General features: G+C 32.3%; 1 protein-coding gene across 1 annotated transcript; it reads right to left on the bottom strand.

The window, feature by feature from the left end:
• Positions 1 to 1541: 1541 nt before the first annotated feature.
• Positions 1542 to 19266, bottom strand: LOC111695776 (uncharacterized). Its single transcript, XM_023465211.1, has 9 exons — positions 18818 to 19266; positions 16083 to 16209; positions 15332 to 15662; positions 13437 to 13558; positions 12953 to 13048; positions 3520 to 3639; positions 2864 to 3062; positions 2519 to 2704; positions 1542 to 2261 (listed from the first exon to the last, which is right to left on the bottom strand). The coding sequence occupies exons 1-9, from the start codon at positions 19189 to 19191 to the stop codon at positions 2074 to 2076; spliced, it is 1743 nt and encodes a 580-aa protein (XP_023320979.1). The 5' UTR covers positions 19192 to 19266; the 3' UTR covers positions 1542 to 2073.
• Between the last annotated feature and the right edge of the window lie 1312 nt (positions 19267 to 20578).

Genomic DNA, 20578 nt, shown 5'->3' with positions numbered 1-20578 from the left:
AGCGTCCCATATCATATTAGATTATCAACAATTGTTAACGCCAAAATAAGCACATAATACGCGAAAAATCTAGCATTTTCTGCCAACAAAATTTTCTATTAGCCTTATTAAATTTTTTTAAATGATTCATTCTTCTTAAATTTTCTGATTTGTCCCCCAAATCGTAATTTAGACCCATTGACGCGGTCTAATTTGATGTGGGACACCCTGTATAATCCTTCGTATAATCTTCGAGAAAGAAAATTCAATGATTATTTCAAAAACTTGTGAATTTTTCTGTTAATTTCAAAATTTTCGTTTGTAAAATTAAATTTCTTTGTCCCGACTTGAGAAACAACTAATGCACTGTCGGTTAACCCTAGTTCTCATGTTAAATGAATCCCTCTGTATGTAAATGAATTGCATGAGCCAGCAAATTGTAAATGTATTCTGGTCTGAGCCCGGCTTAATAAAAACGCAACGTGGAGATTATAATTTAAAATTTTGCAACTTTTTATTTCCTTAAATATGAGAAGAGTCTCAGAAGAGAGTTGCTGCAGGATACACAAGGGAGACTGGAGTTTAGATTTCTAATGCTGAAGTTAAGTTCAGTTGGTCTCTTTTTAAATCTAGAAAACCAAACTTAACTCCGGTATCTGATGCTTATATTACAGTGTCATAATTTTAACAGTAATTATAGAATAAAACTGTCTCATTTCCGACAACATGTAGTAATTGTCAAAATTTTAGACAATAACAATCAAAAAAGTTTCAAATTTTATTCTTCATTAAAATTTTGTTTTATAAACACTGTAAAGGTTTCACAGGATAAGGCGATACATTTTTAGTGTTTAATTTAGGCCGAGGGGTGTTAAAATTTGTTAGATTATAATGATTTATCAAATCTATAAAAATGTATTCTTTCTTTTTATATTTATCTTAAATACTTTTTGTCATTTTTGTTGTTTTCTAATAGGTTAAAATAAATCTGTATTTTTATTTGAATTTTTAATCTACATTTTGTGCAAGTTTTTCACGTGTGTACTATTTATAAAAACATGAACTGGTTGAATGAAAAGTGTGCTAGTACATGAACATGTACTGGTTGAATGAAAAGTGTACTAGTACATGAACATGTACTGGTTTAATGAAAAGTGTGCTAGTACATGAACATGTACTGGTTTAATGAAAAGTGTGCTAGTACATGAACATGAACTGGTTGAATGAAAGGTGTGCTAGTACATGAACATGTACTTGTTGAATGAAAAGTGTGCTAGTACATGAACATGAACTGGTTGAATGAAAAGTGTGCTAGTACATGAACATGTACTGGTTGAATGAAAAGTGTACTAGTACATGAACATGTACTGGTTTAATGAAAAGTGTGCTAGTACATGAACATGAACTGGTTGAATGAAAAGTGTGCTAGTACATGAACATGTACTGGTTGAATGAAAGTACTCTTGTACTCTTATACTATTGAACTCTTGTCATCCTGTATAAAAGTACTTCTGTACTCTTGTACTATTGTACTCCTGTACTTATTTACTTTTGTTATCATGTACTTTTGTACTCTGTATTCTTATAATATATTCTTTTACATAAATTTGTTATAATTTCTGCAAGCTTGTACTCTTGAGAAAGACTGAAAAAAAAAAATTTGCGGAAAAATTTTCTCCGAGGTTGAAAAAACATGGCGGTCTCTTTCTCTTAGGTAAATCAGCCGAAACAAGAGAAGAAACCCAGACATTTTGCAATTTCACATACATATATAATATATATATAAAATATTTGCAATTTCTAGAATCATTCTTTTTTTAGCAAGGTATGAACTTTACAGGATTGTGACCTAAATATATTTTAGTTTTATATGACTGGCTGATCAATCGCTTTTTAAAATGTTTTTTTGTTGCAATGGTGAAGAAAATCTTGTGGGGTGAATGAACTATTTAACAATTAATTAGTATTAATGCGACAATTTTTGAGAATACTAGATTGTTAATTAATAAAATATAAAATATACGACATCAAAGCATTGCATAAAAATATCTCTTTTTGAAATTTCTTTGAGGATGTTTTATCCCTGACTAATTATCATTTCTCGGAGAAATCGTCCGCTTCCGTCCCGGACTCTATTCCTCCGTCACTGCTCGTCTCGTCCTCATGTTTGGACGAGTCTAATCCATTCTCGGTCCGGACTAGTTGGGTGGCAAGTTCGTCTTCGGTCCGGACGAGCTGCGAGGCGAGCTCCTGTTCTAACCGAGTGACTCTGTCCTCCATTCCTGAAAAAGAAAGGTTTTCAAAATGGCGGGTTTACTATAAAGAAATCATTTTCTTTAACTGGACCGGACAGCTAACCCAATTCTATGAAAACATTAATTTTAAGAGGGCATACATTTTTTACACATAAGAAACAATAATATCTTTTTTTTGTTTAAAACCAAAATATGCGGGCACGGCTTGTCAAGGAACCCGTGAAAAATACCAAGAAAATGGCCCAGCATTGTTACATTACATAAAAAACAAGTAATATTTTTACCTTTTAATCTTTCTGAAGCTGAAATTTTATCCTGCTCCGCTCGTTGTAATCTCTCCACTAATCTCTCAACTGCGCTGAGAACCTCCAATCTACTCCGTTCTCCAACCCCTGCTCCAGCTAGTACTGCAGCTATACCAACCATAAACTCATCATTCCGTCCTAACCCTAGAGTTTCCTCATCCAATTCTAGAAACAGAAAGAAGAGTCATGCTTTAAACATTTATGCGTCCATATCCTGCAGTTTAGGGAGGGTTTAGAGCCAGTGTTAAATCCTTAAATCGGAGAATAATGACACTACGACTAAACCCCGGAAAAGTTTAGAATTTTATAAAGGAAATGATGAACCTTCTCTTGGTTGGATTAAACCTAGGTTCTGCTCCAGGTGCAAGGTTTGATCCAGGGGCAGGTTCTGCTCATGATGCTTTTGATCCAGGAAGAATTTGATCCTGTGAATTTGTGCGAGGGATTGTAAGTAGAGTGGGTTGGGTGGAACAAAGCTCCAGGGTAAGATGAAACCGTTTCCAGTACCCCCAGTTAACACAAGCTAAATAAACACAATATTGGAGAACATGGTCACAACAAATCATAACTAATATTTTCTGAATTTAAAAAAACTAAATTGGATATCAGAAAATCATACAAAACAAATGAAGATTACTTATTCAAACTTTTAAATAAAGTTGCAAAAATACTAATCGAAGACCTATATTTTTATATATTATATATTATATAATATATAAAAAACGGAAAAATGGAAAGAAAATATTGGTGCAGATGTTCTAGAAGAAAGATAAACCCTAGATAAAGGAATTAAGTCTTTGCCACGAACTCTGATTTTTTTAATCCCTATAATTAGACCTATAGATATTTCAAAGTAAGTTTGAATTATTTAAGGTTACACCATCAGTTTGCAAAGATAAAGGGATTTGAAAATTGCAAAATTCGGGGATGCAGAGCTGACTCCAGTTCTCTGATCACTGCGGCTAGAGCTTGCAACTAACCTTGCTCTGTGCCGGGATGGGTCCTGATGAATAGATAGGATTGGATGGATAGGGATGAGGGATGGATTGCTCTGCATCCTTAAGTTTTTTATTCCACACCTCCTCATCGGCCGGGTCAGACTAAAAACAAAATAAAATTTAAATTTTTAAATTTTTTGCATTTATATAGACGATTATACGGTTACTTTGCTAGACTTCCCGGCAAGCAGGAAACAATAAAAAAATTAGCTGAAACTATACATTATAAACTGTACACTGTACATTGTACTATGTACATTGTACAGTCTAAAGAATACTCTAATATGACCCTAACAATGTCTATAGTTTGCGTGTTAAAAGCCAGAATGGCAAAACAACGTTTTACCGTTTTCATAAGATATACTTTAAAAAATAAATAAAGTGGTAGGCGATTATATCAATACAAAGAAGACGACTTTCGATTTCAATTTCGATTTATGTCAAGCTTTTTAAAAGCATGGATACACATAAAACAAAGAAACAAAGAGAAGCTGTCGATTAAAAAAACTTCTCTTTGATAATTTGTAAACTCGAAAAAAGCTTGTTAACAATCAAAACTTAAATAAAAAAGTCGTCTTCATTGTATTGATATAATCGCTCACCACTGTATCTATGAAATGTTTTTAATATTAGATATTGTAATGCTAATTCTAAACAAAATGGTCACAAAATTCCCATTTTTTTAACACTCTTCAGTAACATTTATTTGATCAATAATTTTCTAGGAGAAGATGATGGATATCTCATTCATTATAGTCTCTTTTAAGAGTACGGCTATGGCACTCTTTTAATAAAGTACAAGAATAAAATTATGACAAATTACTCCATGACCTAGTTTCTCTGCCCTATGTCTGGTTTATTTTATAATCTATGAATCTAGATAACATCTAAACCGTCTGGTTTATTTTATAATCTATGAATCTAGATAAAATCTAAACCGCCTGGGTATATTTACCCAGTGGCTGGATTGAAATATAAAGTCTAACAAGAAATAAATTGGTTTAAACATAATTAATTTTCAGTTTCATGATTTGCATTTCTGCAAGTGCAAACTTAATTCTTTTGTTGATGTTCACTTAGATATATTTTCAATTTTCAACCTTACGTGAAAACTGATATGTATTATTTTGAAAATTGTTAAGAAATAAATAAATATTTAATGATGTTTTTCTTCAGAAAATCTTTCTCTAGATACTACCAACTATTGAGGGGGGGGGGGGCTTTGTCCCTTCCCTTCCCCCCACTAAGTTTTTGCTCCTAATCCACTCTTAAAAGTAATGATATTTTTATTTTTTGTAAGGACTACTTCTCTTAATAATTTTTAAAATGTTCTTCGCTTCGTTTAAAATATTTATTAAAGCATCTAACTCTAAGCCACCTGGGCTTCCCAGAATCCAACACAGATTATTCTAAATAAAACTGATTAATTGGAATAATGAGAAAGGTTTTTAACTTTAAACTTTTTCTGGATCCGGCAAAAATGAGAAAAATAATCTGAAACTGTTCAAAGTGATAAAAAGCTTAATTTTTCAGAAACTATATTTGAGAAAAAAATCTTGTGAATTTCTCGTCTGAAGTCTAGACCCACCTCTCCATATACTTAAAGGGACTAAAACAAAATTTCAAGTGACCTTTCAGTTTTAGAGTTGTATGAACGAGTACAATTGAAACATTTGTCTAATTATAGATGACAGATAGTTCTGGATATTAAGAACATGTAACTCAATGGATCAGATAGTTCTGGATATTGAGTACATGTAACTCAAGGGATCAGATAGTTCTGGATATTGAGTACATGTAACTCAAGGGATCAGATAGTTCTGGATATTGAGTACATGTAACTCAATGGATCAGATAGTTCTGGATATTGAGTACATGTAACTCAAGGGATCAGATAGTTCTGGATATTGAGTACATGTAACTCAAGGGATCAGANCTTTCCAGGGGGGAAGGAGATGAGATATTACGAATTCATAGTTTGTAATAATATAACTTCATCTTTTTACTAATTAATATCTATCTATCTATCTATCTATCTATTATCCACCTGTTTTAAGATACTGTTTACTGCAGTATTTATGAAAATCTGTGGTTTGCATATTAAAGAATAATGTTAAAAATGCCAGCGGCAGCTAGGAGCGGCAGGAAGACGCGGAGCATCAGTATTTCAAGGCATGACTTTTATTTTTCTAAAGTCGTTTTTGCACGCAATTTCGTGATAACTGATAAACATAAGAAGACATAATCTCTACGAACAGACGTAGTGATATTTTTTAAAAGAATTCTGGGTGCGCAGTGCCCCACAGTTTTCAGATAAAAATTTCGAATGGAATTATTTCATTTAGTTTTTAATGGGAGTTAAGAAGGATAAATTTATTTCTAAAAATTTGATAAAGTTAAATGGTGAAATTTCAAGTGACCCTCCATGCAAAAATGGCAATGTCCGATTTACAATTTGATCAAGTATAAATTAGACGATTATACACTCTTTATTTTCATTTCCGGTTTCCGCATTCTTTCCTTCTAATTAGCAATGGAGAAAATCACAGAAACAACGATATCTCCCACTACTTAGTTGCTTGATTTTTAATGGTTTGAATTTACTTTGGCAGGCCCAAACCCCTTAATCTTTTGAACCTGCATCAGAGATATCTTTCAGTTTATCGTATTAATCATTTTGCAATTATATATTTGATTGCAAAGTTTTAGAACCAACGCTATTGTTCTGTCTTGATAAAACGTATAAAGTATTTGTTGGGATAGATGTGTTCGTTTTAAAATGAAATATCATATATCCTTTATCCTATATCATATTCCCTGTATCCTATATCCTTTATCCTATATCGTATATCCTATATCCTATATCCTTTATCCTATATCATATATCCTATATCTTATAATCCCTGTATCCTATATCCCATAACCTATATCGTATATCCTATATCCTATATCCTTCATCCTATATCATATATCCTATATCTTACAATCCCTGTATCCTATATCCTATATCCTATATCGTATATCCTATATCCTAAATTCCCTGTGTCCTATATCATATATCCTATATCCTATATCCTATATCCTATATTCCCTGTGTCCTATATCATATATCCTATATTCCCTGCAATCCTACTCCGTATAACCTATATCCTTTATCCTACATCCTATACCTTATATCCTATCTTATATCCTATATACTATACCCTATATCCTCCCTATACCTTATATCCAACATCCTATACCTTATATCCTACATCCCATATCCTATATACTATACCCTATATCCTCCATATACCTTATATCCTATATCCTTTATCCTATATACTATACCCTATATCCTATATCCTATATCTCATATCCTATATCCTATCCTATATCCTATATCTCATACCCTATATCTCATATTCTATATCCTATACCCTATATCATATTCTATATCCTATACCCTATCTCATATTCTATATCCTATATCCTATATCTCATATTCTATATCCTATACCCAATATCATATTCTATATCCTATACCCTATATCATATTCTTTATCCTATACCCTATACCATATCCTATATCCTGTATCTCATATTCTATATCCTATATACTAGATCCCATATCTCTACTCGGTTTGAGTCTTGAATCAATGAGAACATCGTGCTCTCTCCCAATCCCTTCAACCTTCTTTAGTTCTAAACAGCACCCGGAGAAACCAGACTTGAATGGCTGTCCCAGTAAAAACTATAAGATTAGATAAAATATCTGATTGTATATGGAGCTTCACAAATTTTAACTGATCTGGGAACTTTAGAATGGTGGATATCGGGATTAATGCTTGATCCACTATTTTTCTTAATCTCCAGATTAAGTATGGCTTGTTCTCCTCATGTTTTTAATCTCCAGATTAATTAACCGATCGGGATTAAGGATATCCCATTCTAAAGTTTTCAGCTCTGAACAGTTTTTTTGTTATTTTAAGCAGTTAAATTCCCTTTAAAATTATGAAATCGACTTTTGACACTGTGTCGAGACCAACTCCTTTGACACCCGGTATAAAGATGCATGAGAAAACTGTCTGGAGAACCAAGACTGAAGATTTGTGAGTCAGCAAAACTTCAGAAATAACCGCAGGGGTTTTCATCCAACCAAACCAAACCTATTCCATCCAATCCAAACCTAATCCATTCGAACCAAACCAAACAGAATCCAACCTTACCTAATCCAAACCAAATTCAACCCACCTAATACATCCAAGCCAAATCCAGTTCATTAAAACAAAAACCTAATCCAACAAACCAAACTTTACTAATCCAAACCAAACCTAATAAAACCTAATCCAATTAAAATTAAACCAAATTCATTTAAACCAAACCTAATCCAACCAAACAAAACCTAATCCAAGCAAACCAAACCTAATCGAAAAAAAACCTAATCGGTCCGAACCAAACCTAGTTTTTTGTGCCAATTTCAATTCCCACCCGCAAGCTTATACTGCGCACCCTGAAGTTTACACTGTGCAATGTGCATGCACGCCTTTCATCCAAGCATTACATTATTTAACAGTGGTATAGGTTGGGGGTGGGGAGGGGGGCGGGTTCATGACTTTGCTTTTAAGGCGAAGCTAAGGTGCATAATCTGTCAAAACTTTGAACATTTTGCAAATCATATTAAGCCAAACCAAACCTATGTCTGAATGGTATTAGTTATAGTTTATATCAGCATACAACTGAGATATAATAAACTAAAATATCCCAGGAGCTGGGATATAATAAACTATAGTATCCCAGGAGCTTGGATATAATAAACTAAAATATCCCAGGAGCTGGGATATAATAAACTATAGTATCCCAGGAGCTGGGATATAATAAACTAAAGTATCCCAGGAGCTGGGATATAATAAACTAAAATATCCCAGGAGCTGAGATTTAATAAACTATAGTATGCCAGGAGCTGGGATATAATAAACTTTAATATCCCAGGAGCTGAGATATAATAAACTATAGTATCCCAGGAGCTGGGATATAATAAACTTAAATATCCCAGGAGCTGGGATATAATAAACTATAGTATCCCAGGAGCTGGGATATAATAAACTATAGCATCCCAGTCTCTTAAGAATGAAAACTCTTGAATCTAAGGTAGTTAAGCTACACAGCTCAACTCTTTAACTTTAGCCCAATATTTTTTGACTAAGGAGTTAAACTCATTATATTTATCAGCTGATGTCAGAATACTGGTCTCTCATTGGTTGAATCTCTGATCTGGGACAGATGAGTGACGGTTTAACTATCACGTATATTTAAAAGTTTTCATCTCTGTTTGTGTTATTATCAAGTAAACAATACAATGACATCTTATTACTATCTTTTATGACCTTATATAGAGTAAAGTCAAGGACAAGGTGTATACCCAACTACAGGGTGTCCCAATAAACATGAGAATTGAGAGACGACTTGAAAATCGTCTTTGATTGAACATTTGAAAAGTTTTGTTTATTTTTAACTATTTGGAATCTGGACAAATTTCCTAATATCTCCGTCAATTTTAAGGGTGAAAAAATGGTAGACTCCAATTTGAAAATACCGAGACTACTAGTTTTTGGTGTTAAATGTTTTAACTGTGAGACTATAAAATTATATTTACGAAATATATCCGCATGGAACAAAGACGACATAGAAGTCGTCATTTAATTCTAATGTTTATACCCTCCAGCTAAATCAAATTTGACAAAACTCTGATAAAAGAAAACTGGTTTAGTTTGCAAAAATACTTTCACTAAAGGGGAATCTGTTGTTTTGCAAAACTGAAATTGAATTAATGCAATAAAAAAACGAAAATAAAAATCTCATCGAAAAATCATGAATTTCTGAAAATTCGTATATTTAAAAAAAATTGTTAACATATTCAAAGGAAATTGATCTTTCTTAAAAGATTCATCTGAACTTAACAGAATCAATATTAATTCTCTAGAAGATATCTTCTACAGAAGGACGTATCTTTTAGAAGAGGATTAATCTTCTAAAGAGGATTAATCTTCTAAAAGAGGATTAATCTTCTAAAAGATGATTAATCTTCTAAAAGAGGATTAATCTTCTAAAAGAGGATTAATCTTCTAAAAGATGATTAATCTTCTAAAAGAGGATTAATCTTCTAAAAGAGGATTGATCTTCTAAAAGAGGATTAATCTTCTAAAAGAGGATTAATCTTCTAAAAGAGGATTAATCTTCTTAAAGATGATGAATCTTCTTAAAGAGGATTCTTCTAAAAGAGGATTAATCTTCTGAAAGAGGATTAATCATCTAAAAGAGGACTGATTTTCTGAATAAGGATTTGTCCTCAAAAGAGGATTTTTTATTAAATAGTTTTTTTATTTAAAGGCTATGAAAAGAGAATATAGTTTGAACTGAGGGATGTTTGTGGAATATCCATGTATCTCCCTTAAGTTGCGTAACCTATCCTGATCCATCCTTAAAGATTCTCTTTGTTCTTTGTCTTAAGCTGAATACTACTTTTCCATAAATCTTTAATCTTTTGCACAAAACCTGACAGATACATAGAGGCTGCATGCTGCATTATGCATGCTATACACAGACATGACACACAGCATGATGCATGCTATACATAGATACTCCACTCCGTATGATAAATCCTATACACAGATACCAAACTCTGCATAATGCATGCAATACAAAAATACTACACTCTGCATGTTGCATGCTATACAAAGATAGTACACTCCGCTTTACGCATGCCTTACGCTGATATTACACTCTACATGATGCATCCATAACACAGACACTACAAGCTGCATTATGCATCCTTTACACAGATACTACACGCTGCATGATGCAAGGTATAAACAGATATTAAACTCTTCATGATGCATGCCATACAAAGAAAATAGACTCTTCATGATGTATGCTATGCACATATTCTACGCGCTTCATAATGCATGCCACTAAGTTATTCTAAAAAGAGCTAAAGCTTGCATGATGTGAACTATATAAGCAAGTACATACCCAATACACATCCTACTGTTCCTATAAAGTACATTTATGACATGAATCAGAAACCGACTGCAAAAAATTGAGATAAAGTTAAATTTTCTTTAAAAACGGTTTTTACTTAAATATTGCTAATTTTAAAATATTTTTTTACACAACGAAATTAACTTAAACTGCAGACTCTCAATTTATGAATACCATAATTAATAAAGTAAGTAAAATGAAGAAATTGAAAACCCTGCTTATTACAGATATTTGTACATTATAAGAATTGAAGTTATATGAAGTTTAAAAGTCCAAAATCCCTGAAAAGTTGGTGATGGAAAATTTAACGACGGCAGTACAATCTTAATACGGGAGAAATCAATCAACAATTCAATTATATTTTAAAGCCTGAAATCCTTGTCTTATTTCAAGTCCCGTGTCGACTTTTAACCAGCTAGTGCAAGCTGTACGGTAAAATTTATACAGGCTATGTAAGGCAAACCGGGACGATACGCCCATTGAAAGATCCCTTTCTCGTCAAATTTATGTGCTACAGTTTGATTTTAGACTAAGTAAGTCGTCTTTGAATTCTCATGCTCAATGAAGCGGCCTGTATATTGCAGGTTTAAAAGTGAAGGTTTACAGGGTAAAGGGAAAGGGAAACATAAACTTGTGTTTTAAGGATAAAATTCCAGAGACTAGGTATACTGCAGTTTTACAGGCCATGGGACGCATAGTGCATTCGTTTCTAGGAATTAGAGATAAAGATCTTCTATACACCTCTATACACTTCTATATACTTCTATACACTTCTATACCCTTCTATATACTTCTATACACTTTTTTACACTTCTATACACTTATATACATTTCTATACACTTCTATACACTTCTGTACACTTTAATATACTTCTATACACTTCTATAGACTTCTGTAGACTTCTATATACTTCTATACACTTCTATACACTTCTATATACTTCTATACACTTCTATAAACTTCTATATACTTCTATACACATCTTTACACTTCTATACACTTCTATACACTTTTATATACTTCTATATACTTCTATTCACTTCTATATGCTTCAATACACTTCTATATACTTCCCTACACTTCTCTATACTTCTTTATACTTCTATTCACTTCTACACACTTCTATACAATTACATACACTTCTCTATACTTCTATACGCTTCTTTATACTTCTTTAAACTTCTGTGTACTTCTATATACTTCTTTTTACTTTTATATACTTCTATACGATTTTTTGCACTAATTATATATACCTCTATACACTTCTATATATTTCCATTCACTTTTACTTACTTCTATACACTTTATGTATACTTCTTTACACTTCTTTGTGCTTTACATATACTTCTAAATGCTTTCAATTCCGAACAGTACAATTTTATCACATAAATGAAAATTACCACAGTTCCATAAAATTAGTAATTTGCCATCTAACACTGTAAAGTTTTGAATTTCTATGCATAAAAACTATTTCAATATTTTAAATTAAAAATAATTAGAGTGAGAAATAACGATGTTATCTGCGAGTAATGTCGCGTATTTCCCTCTCCACGTTATTCAGTAAATAAAACTCCTAAAATGACAGGAAGTATAAAACTCTACTCCTCTGATATCTGTTAGATAAAAGGTGTCCAAAAAATACCATTCTTCTTATATAAGTTTTGCTTCAAGAAAATATTCGAGTATGTACACTGTACAGTTTACGGCATTCCCCATTTGGTTTGGTTCGTAAAATCAAAATGGCTTATTTAAGATAGATAGAAAATTTAGAATGATATTTATGAAGTTCCGTAATTTGCAAATATAAATTGGGACATACTTTATACCATTGCAGGCTCTGTCTGGCTATACAATAATTTATTGTCGTTCTTGTGTAAAATTTGCATTTTTGCATCAATATGCCAGCGATCTATGCAGTACGAATAGATGCCTAGACTTTACAGACACGTTAAATTCAACTTTTATTCAAATCTCAATTTATGTTGCACTTATAAACTTAAGAACTTACTCAAGGGATAACATACTTTGACATTTTTTAAAAAAGTCGCAATTTTTTTTAAAACGTTTAAATTTCTTTTTGCAACTATTTCGAAATGTTGCAATCAATCGATTATTTTTTCAAAGGAACTAAAGTCCTTGCCTCCTTAACTGTATCTTTTAAATCCCTATATTTTTGCACCCTGATGATAATTCGAATTTTGGCCGTAGTGCTAACAGAATTCATAATTTGAAACATATAGGGTCTATGCCATCAGGTTGCAAAGATAAAATAAGGATTAGAAAATTAAAGTTTAAGAAGTGTAATCAGTTTCTTTGCAACATGTTGCTTGCCACTGTACAGTTCTGTGCTTAATGTACAGAACCTTACAGAGGGGTGAAAATGATTTTACTTACCCTTTTTCGTTTCCCGGATTTGTTAAATTTATTTTTGAAATTATTCAACTGGATTTCAGCATTCTCCTTTTCTTCTTCACTGTACTCGTCCCAAATCTGGAAAAAAATATTTTTTACATATTAAATATTCTCCCTCTTTTCCCTTCAGCCCCCCCCTCTTCCGCCCTTTTCATTCCCCCCACCCCCCTAAAGTCTAGATTGAAGATATTTTTTGTATTATTTCTGGTTTCTTGCTCAACGATGCTTGCACATATATACAGACTGTTATAATAAGTTTCTTCAATTTTTAAGAATAGGTCGATTTTAAAGTGTTGCAATGCGAGTACTAACTTTCACTTTTTTGTATTCCTAGATATGTACATTTTAGCAATATACATAGAACTTTAGTTTTGAAGAAGTAATTGAAAGAATTCTCATCGACTTTTACGTGAGAGCTTGCAATGCAACCTTTAGATGACTGAGATTAAAATCCTGAAGTTAGTACCTGAATATAGGTTGGCCAGTTATCTCTAGAGAATCCCCAATGAACAATTCCCCGCCCTGGGGGCTCGTGGGTGTGGCAGACAAATTTAGGCGGAGAAAATAGTTCACGGCATTCAGTACATTCTAAATATTTGGAAATAGTTTGCGGCATTCAGTACATTCTCAATATTTGAAAATAGTTTGCGGCATTCGGTACATTCGAAATATTTGGAAATAGTTTGCGGCATTCAGTACATTCTCAATATTTGAAAATAGTTTGCGGCATTCGGTACATTCTAAATATTTGGAAATAGTTTGCGGCATTTGGTACATTATAAATATTTGGAAATAATTTGCAGCATTCAGTACATTCTAAATATTTGGAAATAGTTTGCAGCTTTCAGTACATTCTAAATATTTGGAAATAGTTTGCGGCATTTAGTACATTCTAAATATTTGGAAATTGTTTGCGGCATTCGGTACATTAAAAATATTTAGTTATTAAATTATTAAAAAAAAATTAATACATTTATCAAATCATAATTTCTTGCTCAAAAAAATTGTTTCTGAAGCACTTTATAGATAACCCGCATTTGAAAATAATAATCTTTTCAAAGAGGAGATGATGTATATCTCATGTATTAAGACACATCTTTTAAGGTTTCAACTTCGATTTTTCTTTGTCATAAAGATCAAATTCTCAAATGATGAAATATATTTAGGAAGATGCATTGTGTTTTAGATTTATAATGATATTAAGACAAAATAAAAAGTTTGCAGTTTAAAACAATTGTTTTTATTAATTTGAACTCTCTGACCCCTAGCTCTCCATGATATAAATTGCACAAGTGTCTAGTTCTTCGAATTCAATTAAACAAGAAGAACTGAAAGATACAACTAGGGTAATCAATCAAATTCAAATAGTTAGTGCAAATTTCAATTATCCACCAGTATAGCAAAATCTAATCATGTTATCTATATATAAATTTGGCTTGCCTGTCTGTTTGTTTGTACCCAATAAACGTCCAAACGGCTGAACCGATCGGGCCCAATTTTTTTGTGGGACCTCACGGAGCCCCAGGGAAGGTTTATGAATGATCAAAATTTTAAATATTTGTCTCCATCAAAATTCGATCTTCATTAAATTTGTGAAAATTTTGAAAATCCACGAAATTTTTTGTGAAAATCCGCGAATTATTTTTGTTTTGTTTTACGATGTACACAAAGCTAGAACATATGTTCACAATTAATTTAGAAGATGGGCGAGAAGCGCCCTCTAAGGCAAATTAAATGCATATGAGGTTTTTTTTTTAAATTTAATGATTCAAAATTAGTAGTTTTCGGGTAGATAATGTAAAGTATAAAAGATGACGAACCAAATTTTGGCGGGAAAGTTGACAGAAATAAAAATGGCGGACCGAGTTTTGAAGGTTCTGAGAATACGCGGATTTTGCTAAATGAAATGGCAAATTTTCGGTCGAGAGCAGAATAGGCTCATAAAGAAAATGAAGCCTAAAGAGATATTGCATGAGGATTGTTTTTGCATTTCATCCTCATCACTCATCAGTTTAAACATATTTTCGACAAAGAGATATTCAAAAATACAATTTACATTTTAAAGGCAAAGATAAAATATTCTAATAGTTTAATTAATATTATTTAAAAATGACAGGGAATACCTTAAAAATTTTAACGAACATGGAAACATTTTTTATCATTGGTTCTTCGCGAAAATTATCGGGTAAATATAATTAATCTTTCTTAGAATACGATCTTTCAGTAAAATTTCATTGCGCCACAGTTAGAATTTGGAATATCAAATGGTTTTTATAGAATTTTATTTACAGAAAAATAGGAAAGGAAAATCAATTCCATTCATATTTAGATTATTTTTCGACTCGGAATTTTTTCTGCTACCTATACTTGGGGAATCCGGAGATGAGTATGATTTAGGATGGATAACTCCTATACAGGTCCCAAAACAATTATGTTGAACTTTTACTAGGGACACATCATTACTCCGGGGAGGGGACGCACCAGGTGAAGATGTTGCAGGAGAAGGAGAAGAGGAGGAGGAGGAGGAGGAGGAAGAAGAGGAATGGAGGAGATGAGAACATATTCGCTCTGCATCTGATTTTGTGATAAGTCCACACTGTGTTGTGGAGATTGGAAGAACCCTGCTTAGCTTGAGAGCTGTCAGTTGACCAGGGCTAGAGGTGGAACAATAGATTTGGAGTTCTTCACATGCCTGTAATACAGAATATCTATAGTAATTTTAATGATGATAATAATTGTAATGATAAATATGTCTGAAAAATGATGATAGTTATATCAAGAATAATAATAACAATGATAATAAAAAGAAGGAGAAGAAGAAGAAGAAGAAGAAGAAGAAGAAGAAGAAGAAGAAGAAGAAGAAGAAGAAGAAGAAGAAGAAGAAGAAGAAGAAGAAGAAGAAGAAGAAGAAGAAGAAGAAGAAGAAGAAGAAGAAGAAGAAGAAGAAGAAGAAGAAGAAGAAGAAGAAGAAGAAGAAGAAGAAGAAGAAGAAGAAGAAGAAGAAGAAGAAGAAGAAGAAGAAGAAGAAGAAGAAGAAGAAGAAGAAGAAGAAGAAGAAGAAGAAGAAGAAGAAGAAGAAGAAGAAGAAGAAAAAGAAGAAGATGAACTATACCTGATGTATTCTACTAAGAGGAACAGTATTAAGAACTAGCTGAAGAACTTGGGTTAAACAAAGCCTGAGTTCTCCTCCAACACTGAAACACGAGATACCTCGGCCCTCTAGTGTTGTTTCAAGCAAACTGTACACAAACCATTCTCATGTACAAACTTTAATCTTTATGTACTTTTGCAATTCTCATGTACAAACTTTAATCTTTATGAACTTTTGCAATTCTCATGTACAAACTTTAATCTTTATGTACTTTTGCAATTCTCATGTACAAACTTTAATGCAAGTTACGGAGTCTTTTATGCAAATATTGATTTCTGCTTAAAAAAAAGGTTTTTATGAAAAAATCATTAAAATAGGTTTTATAAATGGTCAAAAATATGTTTCTATTAATGTACAAGTTTACAGGAACAAACGTACAGCTGCAGATAGATAGACATAATGTAATATAAAGTATTTTTTAATACTGAATCAAACTTTGTAATTGTTTTGATATAACGTGTTGTAAAATGACATTTTTAAATTATATCATTTTTTTATATTTAAAATTTTTCATGTTGATGTTTATTAAGCAGCGAGTCATCAAGTTAAAAATAAAGATAAATATTTTATAATAAGCTACATAAAATAGAAATTTTAAAATAGATGCATTTACTTATTAATACCCAAAAATATGAACTTATAAACTTTTTTTTCTGAATTTGACAGTAGGAGAAAATAAAATTTACACGACATCACTGGTACGAATTTTGATCCATCACTACAGTTTCAGTTGAAGTAAATATTTCCATTTACTGATAGCGCCGATTGAAGGATTCATAACTCTAATTGGATAATGAGATAGATAGAAAGATAGATGTTACCGCCTTACTATTTCTATTGGTTCAGAATAGACAACAAACACATGACTGAACCCTGATTGGTCTTGGCATACAGGAGTGGGCCATAAAAGAAATTCAATACATTTTTAATCTTCTCAATATATCCTCAGCTTATGAATAAAGGTTTTAATCCTCCGCGCAGTTTTTTTTAGTTCAACGTAAAATATGCAATTGCAACAAATTTGGCAATTAATTCAATTTAATAACAAAATTTTTTCTGTTTTCATTTTTCCAAAATCCTGATTTAAAAAAAATGTATAATTTCCGTTGGTACAAAAGCTTCTTTTCCAGATGTAAATTAAGTAAATTATCATTTAGATAATTTTCAGAATTTTTTTCTTCATAATTCTTACAAATCACCATGTTTCGAATAATTAAACAAAAGAAGTTCTTGTAAAAAAAGTTTTAAAAATAATAAACGTCTCTTTTACAAGATAAATATCATAAAATGCATTAGAACTCAGATATTTAGGTTAACTGCATTCGTGCATTCTGCATTCTGCGCCAAGGAATGCATGCACAGTCTGTGTACATAGATTATGCTCAGAATGCAGCATATTAAATTGGTTTGAGGGCGGCATGCATTGAATTATACACCTTTTTTTGCTGTTCAGAAATAGGCATTTTTCACGCCAAAAATTCTAAATTGCTGCATTCTGTTTTATGGTATGTACATTGTGCATGCATGTGGTAGACAAAGAATGCTAAATGTGGTTTTTAAAGTAAGTTTGTGACACAATTTTTGAGAATAACACATTTTTTATAAATAAGCCTTAAAGGGACCGTTCACTTATTTGGGTAATTTCAAGGTAAACTAAACAGCCTATTCGCTGTTGATTGGTATTAGTCTTACTTTTCTAAGCCAATTTTTCGTTCAGAATTCGAGCGAGCTGTTTAGTTTAACCATAAAATACTCAAATAACTGAACGGCCCCTTTAACCTGTAAATTACTGCATTCTTTAATGCAATAATTTGGTATCTTTTACGCTTTGGTTTATGAAACCTTTTCATTGGCCTACAAGCAGAAATTTTTCAAGCAAGCACATTGCACAATGCACATAAGCGTATTTTTTATGAATCAAAGGTATTTCCTGTACGTACATTGCAATGTGAAAATAGCGTATACATTTTTGATGTACACATTATTAAAAACAATGCACTTGTATTTACAGTGTTATCCGCAAAGGATGAGACTTCTTTTTCAAATCATTAAAAAATTCACTAATAGACTAAATTCAAGGCAGAATTAAGACTGAAGTTTAGGTCGTCTTTACAGTCTCAACCTTTGTGGGTAATCCTGCCTGTAAAAAATGCATCTATATTTTGTCCCACTATTTGCACCGTGCACCGTGCACTGTGCAGTGTGCACTATGTTAGTGTCCTAAATACTATTGTAAAATCAAATTGCAATGTATAAGTGTACACCCACAAGTACTTTAATGGGCTCTGCTCCTAAAAATCAAATTTTAGTATGCACTGATGCATTTTTTAATATTAAGATATGTTTCAAAGTATATAGTTTTTGAGTTTTTTTGGTGAAAACATTTAAAATCGAATTCACAGTTTGTAATATTAGAGATCTATTACAATGGGTTGCAAAGACATAGGAATTAGAAAATCTGAGTTAGTGGCAAAGACTCCATTAATGACTTGAAATACTACTTTTTAAGATCAAAAGTGAGATAGTAAATCAATAAAGAGCCATTTCACAGCATAGCTAAATTTTTTTTTTATGGAATGGCACTGTGGCTAAAATAAAATATTGAATTTTATAACTTTTTGTAATCATAAAATGTATATTTTTTCGAATCTATAGATTCTTAAAAAATAAAAAATTTTTTTTGAGAATGTTTGAACCTAGAGGATTCTCTATCCCGTTGTGAAAGAACAGGTATCTGTTGACCTGGTTGACCGGGTTGACCTGGTACTTGATGAGAAGGAGGAGGAGAGAGGAGAAGAGAAGGAGGTGGATAACCCCCTCCGCAACTTGAATGCCTTCTCCTACCCGACCCAGCAGGGGGAGAAAACATCCAGGGAAATTTTTTAAACGCCCCTGGATCCTGGTTTCTTGGTCCAGGATTCAACTGTCCAGGACTATTCTCCAGGGTGGTAGTGGATGGACCTCCTATTGTCAACGGAGCTAATGTTCTATATGCGTCTAATAAACGACGCATATTATGCGCTGCGAGCAATTCTGAAACTGACGGGTTCTCTAGAACTTTACTCTCCATATTTTCACGTTTTCACTTGAGCATATCAAGGCATATATTGCACTGGTACCAGGACACTAGGAGAACTGCACTCAGGTTTGCAAATATCAAGCCCAGGACTGTCTGTAGATTTCCACTGCCTGGTTTGGCTGGGAGATCTGTCTGTAGATCTGTGCCAGGGAAACAGCGCTAAATCTCCAGATCAGGCATGCCCAGTTGCAATTGCAATAGACAACAAACCAGCTGTGTGCAAATTTTGAAAAATTCATCCCAAAATTTTTCGAAAATCTTGTAATGTAAATATTGCCGTAATCCTCCAAAATTTGACAAAAATTTAAATTTTGCGGATTTTATTTCTCCCTGTCGGTGTCCTGCTGCACTAGGACTGTGCACGCATGCACCAGCGCCGCCAGTGCAATTTTGCAAAAATTTTCAACCAATGAGAGACCGAGGCTGGGCGAACCGGGCCACCGATCGTATACTTGCAAAAATACAAGATTTTTCTGTCTTTTTGCAGCTAGAATACAGCTCAGTAAATTTACTAGATAGAGATTGAAATGCATTCACCATATTTAATTACTTTTTGAAATATGAAATATACACACAATTTGAACTATCATGTTTTTTAAGCAAATCATCATGGTATTGCTTAAGTAATATAAATTCTTTTACACGAAGGTTTTATTAAATTAATTGTTAATTAATAAAATCGTAAAGAAATATAAAATTCTTAAACTGTATCTCAAAAATGGGGACTGGGGGAGCGACCCTTTCCCTTCCATTCTTTGACTGTTTTGAGTCTAGACACCTCCCCCCCTCTGTCCTTATATATTTATTATCCTCTGAGGGGAAAGAGGCCATGATCTAATTTTGAAATTTAGAGCAACCTGTACCCCCCCCCCACACCACCCCACCCCATGCACATTCTGAAGAATTTTTACAAATTAGCTTATCTAAGATTTGTTGTTCATTGCACCGTCGAATTGCAGTATTTTTCTACAAGTTATCTTCTTCCAAAAGAGTTACAACTTTCAATACTTCTACAAAATATGTAAAAAAATCATATCTAGAGTAATATAATTATACATATTATGTATACTTTAAAAAATGTTTTAAAGCCTGAATATTTTTTACTTATGAGGAATATCATTTTTTCCTTTTCCTTAATTAATAATATCAAAATCTAAGAGAATTTAAATTTTAATACTTTTAAGAAATATGTTTATTAATATATCTTATTCTAGTTGTATGTTCTCGCATCGAAATGTATTATTTTAACATTGTAAACAAATATAAAGATATGTTTTATTTTCTCACAATTTTGTAAAACCCTATTCAGATATAAATGTTATTAATATTTTTATTATTATTATTTCTATTTTCATTAATATTATTATTATTATTATTA

This window comes from Eurytemora carolleeae, unplaced genomic scaffold, assembly GCF_000591075.1.
Source record: "Eurytemora carolleeae unplaced genomic scaffold, Eaff_2.0 scaffold76, whole genome shotgun sequence".
Taxonomy (NCBI): Eukaryota; Metazoa; Arthropoda; class Copepoda; order Calanoida; family Temoridae; genus Eurytemora; species Eurytemora carolleeae.
The sequence above is the reverse complement of the archived record's forward strand: the minus strand, read 5'-3'. Positions and strand labels throughout refer to the sequence as shown.